The 12,500-nt window shown below is 36.8% G+C and overlaps 1 protein-coding gene across 1 annotated transcript in view; it reads right to left on the minus strand.

The window, feature by feature from the left end:
• LOC133548876 (fibronectin type III domain-containing protein 3B-like) overlaps positions 1-12,500 on the minus strand; it is a 169,172-nt gene that overhangs the window by 18,023 nt on the left and 138,649 nt on the right. The window contains 11 exon segments of the mRNA XM_061893812.1: positions 3,286-3,391; positions 3,479-3,597; positions 7,363-7,434; positions 7,502-7,637; positions 9,218-9,304; positions 9,371-9,545; positions 10,377-10,501; positions 11,625-11,678; positions 11,770-11,908; positions 11,994-12,053; positions 12,119-12,270. Of these exon segments, the coding sequence (XP_061749796.1) occupies positions 3,286-3,391; positions 3,479-3,597; positions 7,363-7,434; positions 7,502-7,637; positions 9,218-9,304; positions 9,371-9,545; positions 10,377-10,501; positions 11,625-11,678; positions 11,770-11,908; positions 11,994-12,053; positions 12,119-12,270 (1,225 nt within the window).

The raw sequence follows: 12,500 nt of genomic DNA on the forward strand, positions 1-12,500 counted from the left end.
ATGGACTGGACTCTCACAATAATATCAGGATATAGTCAATTTCTGTATCGCACAGAGACAAAGCCACAATCTATCGATATATCGCCCATTTGACTCCAATATGTTATTGGTTAATTACATTTGAAATGAAATACATAAATGTTTGATCCAAATACCACTTGAATGATTCATGAATGGTTTTATTTATGCAATAACTTGGTTGTTACCTCGGCTTCAAAGCAGGATGGCATCAAACACTATCAGTAGCGATAAATAGTCTTTGCATCCAACCGAGGCGGCTCGTAAAAACGGTACATACCAGCTCCGTCCATGGTGTCCGCGTGAAATGACTTCCCTTCTTTATAACACATGATATCATGGATCAAACACATGATATCATGGATCAAACACATGATATCATGGATCAAACACATGATATCATGGATCAAACACATCAAACAGTCCCACTTGTATCAATGTCACAAAGGAAAAGACATCATCATCATTGATTTTTGAAAGATGTACCCGTACTATTTTGATATCAGTCTTTCAAAACAATGTACTTGTGGTGTTTTGACCTTTTGAGAATGATTGCGATGTTGAGATTCCACAAAACATCTGCCAACTAACCTGGTTTTGGAACTTAAGAAGGTCCCAACAGTGCCAAGTGGGAAACTTACAGGTTGAGCTTGTTTCGATCAATTTTACTCACGACTCTTCTTTTTCTTCTTTTGGTGTTTTTTTTGACCGAGGGCCCCATGCACAAAATCCCAGGAGCCTTAAACTCGACTCAGCAGCCCCACCTGTTGTTGTGGAGTAGCAACTACAGGTGCAAGAGTGTGGATCACGGAGGCTGCAACTTTACTAACCTTGAACATCTATGTTTTTATACTTCAACTATTTTGTTTTTGATTGAAGAAAATTGTTTTTTTTTACTTGCAAATATTTATTTTGTTATTTTACTTTTGAAGAAAAAGTATTTTTCTACTTGCAAATTATTTTTTAATTGAAGAGAATTGTTTATATGCTTCCAAATACTTTTTTAACTCCCCAAAAAATTCGACTTGCAAATTGTTTTTTTAATTGAAGAAAATTGTTTTTATACTTAGGAATAGTATTTGTACTTGCAAAATATTATTGTTATACTTGTAAGTCGTTTTTTTATTGAAGAAAATTGTTTATATACTTGCGTATACTGTTTTTACTTGCACAAATTATTTTTCTACACTAGCCAATCGTTATTTTTTTTATTCTTTATCATTATTAATCAGTCCAACAAAATAATACACAATTATACCATAATAATACAATTCCAATTCCAAAACCAAAGCTGGCCCAGCAACATTCAGAATAGTAATCAACAGAGCAATTAAGAGGACAAACAACATGACACAAAACAATCCAAAAATAGCCAAACAAGCTCACAGCCATTTATAAAAAAATAAAATCCAAACATTTTAAAAATGTACCATAGAATATGTCTTTTACTTTCAAAAAAATTATAGTTATACTTGCGAATCGTATTTTTAATTGAAGAAAATTGTTTTTTTTACTTGCAGAAAATTATTTTTATACTTACAAAGTCATTTTTTATTAAAAAAAAATTTTTATACATTTTTTTTTCATTGAGGACAATTATTTATGTACTCACGAACTGTTTTTATAATAGCAGAAAATAGTTTGTATACAAATAGTTTTTATTTTACTTGCAAATATATATATATTTTTTAAATATTTTGTATACGTGCGAATAATTTTTTTATGTATAATTGTAAATATTTTTTTCATTGAAGAAAATTATTTTTCTGCTTGCAAATTGTTTTTTTAATTGGAGAGAATTGTTTGTATGCTTGTAAATGTTTTTTTTTACATGCAAAAAACTATTTTTCGGTTTGTGAATATTTTTTTTAAATGAAAAAATTGTTTTTATGCTCGCAAATTGTTTTTTTAGTTGCAGACAATTATTGTTATACCCGCAAATCCTTTAAAAAAAAAAAAAAAAAGGTTATACTTGTGAATCCTTTTTTTAATGTCATTAAATATATGTATGATTGCAAAAAAATGTTTTCCCTGAAAAAAAAAAATTTTGACTTGCAAATTGAATTTTTAATTGGAGAAAATTGTTTATACTCTTGTGAATAGTTTTTTTACTCGCAAAAAATATTTTTTCTACTTGTTAATCGTTTTTTTTATTGAACAAAATATTTTTTATACTTGTGAACTGTTTTTTACTTCCAGAAAATTATTGTAATGGCAAATAATTTTTTATTTAGAGAAAAAAGGTTTTATACCTGTGAAAAAATGTTTGAATGGAAAAAAAAAGATGTTTTTATGATTAAAAATACTTTTTCTAATTGAAGAAAATAATTTTTTACTTGCAAATAGTTTTTTTAACTGAACAATACTCGAGGATCAATTTCTGTTTAAAGAAAACAGTTTTTGTACTTGTGAGTAATATTTTTAATGGAATTTTATTTTTTATAATTGCAAATACTTATTTTAATTTAAATGAAGAAAACTATTTTCTACTGGCAAATTGAATTTTTAATTGAAGAAAATTGTTTATAGGCTTTTTTACTTGCAAAAAATAATTGTTCTACTTGTCAATCGTTTTTTTTCAATTAAAAAATAGTTTTTATACTTGACAATTGTTTTTTTTACTTGCAATAAATTACTGTTATACTTGTGAATTTTTTTTTTTTAATTGAAGATAATTATTTGTGTACTTGTGAATCTTTTGGAATGGAAGAAATGTCTTTTTATACTTATGTGCGGAACAAATATACTTTTATTCTTGAACATAGTTGTTTTTTCTTGCAGAAAACATACATTTGTGAATCGTTTTTTTCATCAAAGAAAATCTTTTTTTTCCAGCCCACCTGAGAGGGATAAGCCGTAGAAAATGGATGAATCCTTGGACGTGAGTCAAAACATTTTTGCGTGTTTGTGGAGTTTTATCAGTAATTGGGCCTTCACCACAAACAAGCTTGTTTCCATTTAAAATGCGGGTCGAAAGCCACCCGGTGCATTGTGGGTGACCTCAACTTGTGGTTCATTATGCCAATCAGACCAAAGTGGTGAGAAAAACTGAAAAAAAAACCCACAAGCGCTTTCCGGCCGTTGCATGCTGGGAAAACTGCAGCGGCGGCGGCGCGGCGCTCCAAGGGGACGATGAGGACGATACGAGGCTGCTAAATTAGAGCTCCATTAGGGCTGAAGCGCTCTGATTAGAGCAGGCGGGGTAAACACGGCAGGCAGCCAGAGGGCGATTAAGGCGGCACAAACTAGTGAAATACATCCACCTACCCCATTCCAACTGCACCTCCTTGTGTTTGGCTTTACCCACAATCCTCGGCGGCTGGCAGGGCCCCGGCGGCACGCTTAAAGTGCGGACTGGGACGCTGGTGGCGCACTTGAGGAGGGGAGGAGAGGAGAGGAGAAGGTGTGACGTCACGCTGAAGCTCTGATGGCGTGGAAACCTGCAGGAGCCCAGGACTACCTGACTGTGGCCCCCCGTGGTGATGCTGCACACCCGCAGCTTGTACACGCTGCCCGCCGACAGACGCTCGCACACGCACTCTGTCCATGGCCCGCTGTACGCCACTTCCCATTGGCTCGCTGCGCGCACGCACACACACACACACGCACACACACACACACACACACACACACACCACACACACACACACACACACACACAGTTGAAAAAAACATCATCCGCTCACCTCATTTTTCTTGTGCCGCAAATGTAGAAAATGATGAGTATTTAAGCTTTGTTGGGGTTTTGTCTTCACATTCCAGTGTTTATCTTGTTGCCTTTAAAGAACAAATACGTCCGTTCTCCCTCCTTAGTCTTCACCCTGTTTCTACTTGCAAGTTGCTGTGTGTGTGTGTGTGTGTGTGTGTGTGTGTGTGTGTGTGTGTGTGTGTGTTGACCAACATGAGCCGCGGCTTGTGTGCCAGCAGTGTGACCTCATCATGTCGATGAAAATAAATAAATACAAATAATAAATAAAGACATATACAACATACATACACACACATATACATATATTAAATTATTATTGCTTTTTCTTGACCTTCTGCCTATGTTTACATACTTTTTACCACATTTTACGGACGTTTACCTATCATATTTGATTGATTATGTTTATTAATTGACCTACTTGTTACCTTCTTCTGCCTGTTCACCTACTTTATACCATCTTTTACAAATGTTGACCTATTCTTTATATTTATTTCATCATATGTTTTTGTTTACCTACTTGTTTACCTTCTTCTGCCTATGTTTACATACTTCATACCATATTTTACTAACATTTACGGATTATATTTGATATATTATTATGTTTTTTAATTGACCTACTTGTTTACCTTCTTCTGTCTGTTACCTACTTTATAGCATCTTTTACAAATGTTGACCTATTCTTTATATTTATTTGGTTTATTTAAAAGATTCCTTTTTTGATTATTTACCAACTTATTTACTTTCTTCTGCCAATGTTTAACAATATTTTACTTATGTTTAGCTATTCCTTTTATTTCTTTTTTAATAATTATGATTTGTGTTTGTTTACCTAGGTGTTTACTTTCTTCTGGGTATGTCTCACAAACTTTGTACCATGTTTTACTTGTTTACCTATTCTTTACATTTATTTGGTTTATCTTAATTATTACTTTTTGTTTGTTTACCGACTTTGTACATTTTTTCTGCCAGTTTACTAACGTTTTACCATGTTTTCCTATTCCTTTTATTTCTTTTTTAATAGTTAAGATTGTTGTTAGTTTACCTATGTGTTTACTTTCTTCTGCCTATGTTTAACAAACTTTATACCATGTTTTACTTATGTTGACCTCTTCTTTACATGTATTTGGTTGATCTGAATTGTTACTTTTTGTTCATCCTAATTATTACTTATTGTTTGTTTTCCTACTTGTTTACTTTTTTCTGCCTATGTTTACCAATTTTTTACTTATGTTTACCGATTCCTTGTATCTATTTTTTAATAATTATGATTTGTGTTTGTTTACCTTGGTGTTTACTTTCTTCTGGCTGTGTTTAACAAACTTTATATCATGTTTTACTTATGTTGACCTATTTACTTTTATTTGGTTGATCTAAATGACTCCTTTTGTTTTGTTTACCTACGTGTTTACTTTTTTCTGCCTATGTTTACCAACGTTTTACTTATGTTTAGCTATTCCTTTTTATTCATTTTTTATAATGATTATTTTTGTTTGTTTACCTACTTCTGCCTACGTCACAGGGTCACCAACACCAGGTCGCCCGTAAGGACCAGATGAGTCGCCCGCTGGCCTGTTCTAAAAATAGCTCAAATAGCAGCACTTACCAGTGAGCTGCCTCTATTTTTTAAATTGTATTTATTTACTAGCAAGCTGGTCTCGCTTTGCTGGACATTTTTAATTCTAAGAGAGACAAAACTCAAATAGAATATTTGAAAGACTTGGTCTTCACTTAAATAAATTCATTTATATTTTTACTTTGCTTCTTATAACTTTCAGAAAGACAATTTTAGAGAAAAAATACAACCTTAAAAATGATTTTAGGATTTTTAAACACATATACCTTTTTACCTTTTAAGTTCCTTCCTCTTCTTTCCTGACAATTTCAATCAATGTTCAAGTAAATTTATTTGTTTTCTTTTAAAGAATAATAAATACATTTTAATTTAATTCTTCATTTTAGCTTCTGTTTTTTTCAACAAATAATATTTGTGAAATATTTCTTCAAACTTATTATGATTGAAATTTAATAAAAATATTCTGGCAAATCTACAAAATCTGTAGAATCAAATTTAAATCTTATTTTAAAGTCTTTTGAATTTCTTTTAAAAAATGTTGTTCTGGAAAATCTAGAAGAAATAATGATTTGTCTTTGTTAGAAATATAGCTTGGTCCAATTTGTTATATATTCTAACAAAGTGCAGATTGGATTTTAACCTATTTAAAACATGTCATCAGAATTCTAAAATTAATCTTACACAGGAAAAATGACTAATGATGTTCAATAAATTCTTTTTTTAATGTTTTCAAAAAGATTCAATTTAGCTAGTTTTTCTCGGTTGAATTTTGAATTTTAAAGAGTCGAAATTGAAGAGAAACTATCTTTCAAAATTTACTTTTCTTTTTTTGTGTGTTTTCTCCTCTTTTAAAACGTTCAATGAAGTGTTTTTTTCATCATTTATTCTCTACAAAAACTTTCCGTAAAAGGAAAAAAAATATACGACGGAATGACGGACAGAAATACCCATTTTTTATATATATATAGATTCATTTATTAAAAGGAAATTGAGCAAATTGGCTATTTCTGGCAATGTATTGAAGTGTGTATCAAACTGGTGGCCCTTGGCATGAATCAGTAGCCAAGAAGTAGTTCCTGGTTTCAAGAAGGTTGCTGACCCCTGACCTACGTTAACCTACATTACACCAAATTTGACAAATGTTTACCTATTCTTCTTATTTATTCTAGTTATTTATTTTGTTTTCCCTTCTCCTGCCTATATTAAACTTTTCCATACCATATTTGGCTTTTGTTTATGTATTCCAATTTGTTTTTTTTTTGTCTAAATGCTTTTTCTGTAGTTAAAAAACTATCATCCCCCGCTGAGATTTTGTTGCTTGATTTAGTGCTTGAGAGAAAAAAGATGTACACGACACACACACAAAGAGAAGCAAAATGAAGCGGCCTCAAAGTAGGTCAAAAGCCCAAGAAGAAGATCCGGGCCTGGAGCGGCAAGGGTTAATAAAGTCTAGTTCCAGATGAGGGAGCTCCAAGTGGACTTTAATTAGCAGCCTCTGCTTTCATTTGTTGCCATTAAGACAAAGAAGAGAACATTGGATGTTCCTGCAGGCAATGAAGCGGATGTTGGACAAGACAGGATGGAGCGTGCAATAAAAGAACTCACCTGGTGAACAATGTTGGAGAGGACAGGATGGAGCGTGCAATAAAAGAACTCACCTGGTGAACAATGTTGGAGAGGACAGGATGGAGCGTGCAATAAAAGAACTCACCTGGTGAACAATGTTGGACAAGACAGGATGGAGCGTGCAATAAAAGAACTCACCTGGTGAACAATGTTGGACAAGACAGAATGGAGCGTGCAATAAAAGAACTCACCTTGTGAACAATGTTGGAGAGGAACAGAGCGTGCAATAAAAGAACTCACCTTGTGAACAATGTTGGAGAGGAACAGAGCGTGCAATAAAAGAACTCACCTGGTGAACAATGTTGGAGAGGAACAGAGCGTGCAATAAAAGAACTCACCTTGTGAACAATGTTGGAGAGGAACAGAGCGTGCAATAAAAGAACTCACCTTGTGAACAATGTTGGAGAGGAACAGAGCGTGCAATAAAAGAACTCACCTTGTGAACAGCCCTCGCAGATCTCCAGCAGATAGGTGAGCGCGTCCGAGCCTCCGTCGTCCCGAGGCGGTTCTGACGGGGGGCAGAAAGAAGGCGTGGTCAGGAAGATGAGGTGTGAGATGGTGGCCAGGACGCTCACCCCAGGTGACGGTGAGGGTGCAGGGCGTGGACGCCACCACGCACGGCGCAGAGGGCGGTCCTGGCTTGTCCGGGTTGGTGGTGCACACCAGGACCTCGCTGGGACTGCTCCTGCCTTCCATGTTGGATGTGATGAGCTGCGGGCGGACACAGAAAAGTTGCTGCTGATGTCACAATCCCTGCACTCCTTACTTCTTGCACACCAGGAAAAAGATGAAACACAAACTCAGACCAGGTTTCGGACTAGAAGTTGCACTTCAAGTCCTTTCGCGTTCTCAAAACTCAACTTTGTGCCTCATAACCCGGCGTGGAAACATTTTGGTTGTGCTTACCGACCTCGAAGCAATTTTATTTGCTACATGGTGTCATGATAAGTGCGACCAGAAGATGGCAGTCACACATAAGAGATAGGTGTAGACAAAGCATTTTGTAGCCTACTAAAAGGAGGTCAAGTTATTTTCAAACATTTTAATATTAGTGTCCTCATACAACTTTTTCACTTGCAGTACCACACCGATACTGGAGCCTTGGATATTAACCCATACCGATACTGACCTAATACGATATCAGCAGGAATGAGACTACTCGTATTTTCCGGACTATAAGGCGCACTTAAAATCCTTTTTTGTCCCTCAAAACTCCACAGTATGCCTTATTGTCAGAATAATTGTTTATAAATGATCACAAAACTTTGTGTTTCCATATGAGTGGAGGACAAAAGCAGTCTTTGATCCAACCAATCAAAAGGCTTGTAAAACTCCACTGTTTAGGAAGGGAAGCAACATGAAGGTGTCGGTTTCTTTGATGTATTGTAAGCCACAGAAAGATTTTGTCATGACCCGAAATCTACAAATGGAGAGGACGCTAGACCCAGGGACATTTTCTTTGAACCGTTTTACGACCTTTTGTAACCAGAGGCTGTTTAGAAAGATCTTTTGCCACGTAAGCAGGGTAATGCGCCCAAATAAAAGAGGAGGCGTACAATCTTTGGTCAGAGCGTGGTGACTCAGTACAAAGGTACAGGTGTACTACGCCTTTCTCCTCATGGAGCCAAATTTAATTATGTCTCTGTTTGATTCCTTGCTTCTTGTCTTGTTTAATAGATGTCATCAGTGTTTGAACCTGACATTTATAATATACGGCATAATTCTGGTTTCCCTTATCGACCTGGAAGCTATTTTATTTGGGACATGGTGAAATGGTAAGTGTGACCAGTAGATGGCTTTCAAACATAAGAGATACGTGTAGACTGCAATATGATAAACAAACTGTCGGCTTCGTATGAATTATTTGCATTGAAATTTGCTAATATTTTTGCTCATTATGCTTACATTTTTAGTGTTGTTTTTTTATCGTCTTGATTTTATTTCAACAATATGCTGCGGGCTGTAAATGGCCCACAGGCCACACTTTGGACACCCCTGTTCTAAAGTAATGTTGCCCTTACTTAAGTACAATGGGTGTAATTTGGGTGGTCTACCCACCTCTGGCCTGCTCCTTGCTTGCTCTCATCCTCCAGTGATAATGCTACTTGATAATGATACTAATGTGTGAATTAATATAAACAAACAACATGCATGGAGAGGAGTAAGACGAGGTGGTCGGGGCATCTGGTCAGGATGCCCCCCGGACGCCTCCCTCGGAAGGTGTTTCGGCCACGGAGAAGAGCCAGGACACGTTGGGAAGACTTTGTCTCTAAAAAAACAGCGTGACTCACCCTGAATTTATACTGCGTGCTCCTCTTCAGGCCTTCTACAGTACAGCTGGTCTTTTCTCCAGTGTACTTGGGGTGGAAGTCCGCCCCCTGGGAGCAGTGAGAGGCGCTCATTAGCACGCTCCCACCTTCTGTGTTGTCCGGCTGCAAACTTACGCTGTCGTCCTCCCGCATCTCCAGCGTGTACTTCAGCTGCTCATCATTGGGGCTGCCCTCGGGTCGCCCCCACTCCAGGGCCACCCAGGACACCCCCGCCCGCACCAGACGTGGTGCCAGAGGCAGGGCGGGCAAGGTGCCCATGGTGTAGCAGACCACCTCCGGGCTGAAGCCGCTGCAGGAGCCAAGCAAAACATAAGATTAAAATGAAATAAATAAGACTAAATAAAATAAAAGACAATAAAAGATAAACAAAATCTAATAAAATAAAATATTTTTTAAAAACAGCTTTTGTATTTGCATTTAATCATTATAAATACGTAACTGCGGCCAAATAATTATCCAATAAATATGATTCTCCCAAAAAAATACAAAAAATAAATAAAAATATAGCTATGGCATATAAAAAAAATCAAAGGCAACATTGATTCATTTTGCACATTGATTGATTGATTGATTGACACATTTATTAGTAGATTGCACAGTACAGTACATATTCCGTACAATTGAGCACTAAATGGTAACACCCCAATAAGTTTTTCAACTTGTTTAAGTCGGGGTCCACCTTCATCCATTCATGTTAAAACATGACATGCTAATCCAATGTAGCTCAATATACTGCAGGACTGGACCGTCAGGACACAAATAATAATCACTTACTTTGATTGACATCTAATAGACAATTAATAACACTATTATTCCTCATTTGAAAGCATGACTATTTATTGTACCACCAAAAAGTCATTTTTAAATCTAATTTAAGAAAACAAACTTGGATTTATGCTCATAGTTACTGGCAGCTTCAATTATTGATTTAAAGTCATATTCATTCATATTTATATTACATTTGTCTGCAGTTTAAAAAAATGGTTAACACATTAACACCAAAAACATTTAGATTATATAAACACACACACACACACACACACACACACACACACACACACATAGACACACACAGACACACACACACATTTGGCAAGTCAGGCGTTGATGTAAAAGTGACCTTGTGCCGATGTCGTTGTGCGCCGCCAGCCTGAAGTTGTAACCACAGGCGGGGAAAAGTCGTGTGAGTTTGCAGTGTCGCTGGCTGCCAAAGTAACATTCCCCAAAAACACTCTTCTTCTTGCCCTGGACAACATGACACAAAGAACATAGGAGGCAGCATCAGTGAGCATGTATGTGGCTGTAGGCAAACCCCTGCTCTTAAGGTGGCCTTATTGTCAGCATCCATCTAACTTGGCATGTACTTTAAAGTCAACTTACTAGAGTGCTGCATGTTACTTTTGCTGACTCAGCATTTTTCAATGCACATGGTATATCAATATTTTATATATATATACTTTTATATATATATATGTGTATATATATATGTATATATACATACGTTGGCCCTGCGATAGGGTGGCGACTTGTCCAGGGTGTACCCTGCCTTCCGCCCGATTGTAGCTGAGATAGGCGCCAGCGCCCCCCGCGACCCCGAAAGGGAATAAGCGGTAAAAAATGGATGGATGGATGGATACATATATGTGAATATTTATGTATATATATATATACATATATGTGTATATTCATGAATATATATATATATATACATATATATATACATATGTGTGTGAGTATATATGTATATATATATATATACACGTATATATATATATATATATATGTGAATATTTCTGTATATATATATATATATATATATATGTATATACACACACACACACACACACATATATATATATATATATATATATATATATATATATATATATATATATATGGGTTATCATTGTCACCAACATCCCACTGGGTGTGAGTTTTTCCTTGCCCTTATGTGGGCCTACCAAGGATGTCGTAGTGGTTTGTGCAGCCCTTTGAGACACTAGTGATTTAGGGCTATATAAGTAAACATTGATTGATTATATATATATATATATATATATATACATACACACACACACACAAACATATATACATATACATATATAAATATATATATATATACACACATTATATATATGTGTGCATATACTGTATGTGTGTGTGTGTGTGTATAATACACACACACACACACACATTTTGTACCCCAGGCTGCACTCTGGATAGTACTGTTTGAGTGTTTGAGACCAATAATAACAACATTTGCTTTTATAAAAACGATAAAAAGCAAGTGAAGCCACAAGAAAAAAAACCCAGCCAGATGTTAATAATTCCATCAACATGTGACATATTTGGATGCAGACCCACCCACCTCATCCCACTCCAGCAGGTAGTTTGTGATTTTGGATCCGTTGTCGCCTGGTGGCTGTGGAAAAGTGTCAAGAAGTCCAATTAGTGCAGTGGTCGGGACTACATTTGACCAGAAAGATACTGTAAATGTATGCTGGCTACATTACCTTCCACTGTAAAGTGAGTGTGCTTTTAGTGCGGTGGGACAGTTTGGGCGCCAGCGGGACGTCGGGAACGCCGCAGTGTGTCGTGAAGGAGGTGGCCTCGCTGCACGCGCCGCGCGCCGAGTTGAAGAGTGCACACACGCTGCAGGCGGGGAGAGAAGGCGGGGAGGTGAGGCCGAGGAACAGGAAGTGCCAGCAGGAATCCAAGGTGGCGCGACACCACTTACCGTACGTGATAGTCCGTGGCGGCTCGTAGATCTTTCACGTGGAACTCCACGTCTTCGCCACTTTTAGAGCAGACCAAAACAGTGAGAGGCCGCGACGTCACGCAGGACGACAATAAAGCTCCTACCTGTAAATAAGGCGGTACTTCCCCTCGCGCCCTTTGTCCGAGAGAAAGACCTCGTAGGAGCACGACGCCTGCACGCCGTTGCCGTGTCGGCTCGCCAGGCCTTCGGGCGGCGACCAAGACAAGCGCGCCGACCGGGCCTGCAAGTTGGACACCTGGCAAAACACAGGAAATATTACATCACCTGATATAAAAAAGACAAAAGCGGTGAAGGTGGCACGTTGTGTAAATGGAAAATTAAAACAAATACAAGGATTTGCAAATCCTTTTCAATAGAATAGACTGCAAAGACAAGACAGTTAATGTTCAAACTGACAAACTTCATCTTTTTATGCAAATAATGTCATGTTTTGTGGTCACGTTCTGTTTTGTTTTTGGATTCATT

This window comes from Nerophis ophidion, linkage group LG03 (assembly GCF_033978795.1).
Source record: "Nerophis ophidion isolate RoL-2023_Sa linkage group LG03, RoL_Noph_v1.0, whole genome shotgun sequence".
Lineage (NCBI taxonomy): Eukaryota > Metazoa > Chordata > Actinopteri > Syngnathiformes > Syngnathidae > Nerophis > Nerophis ophidion.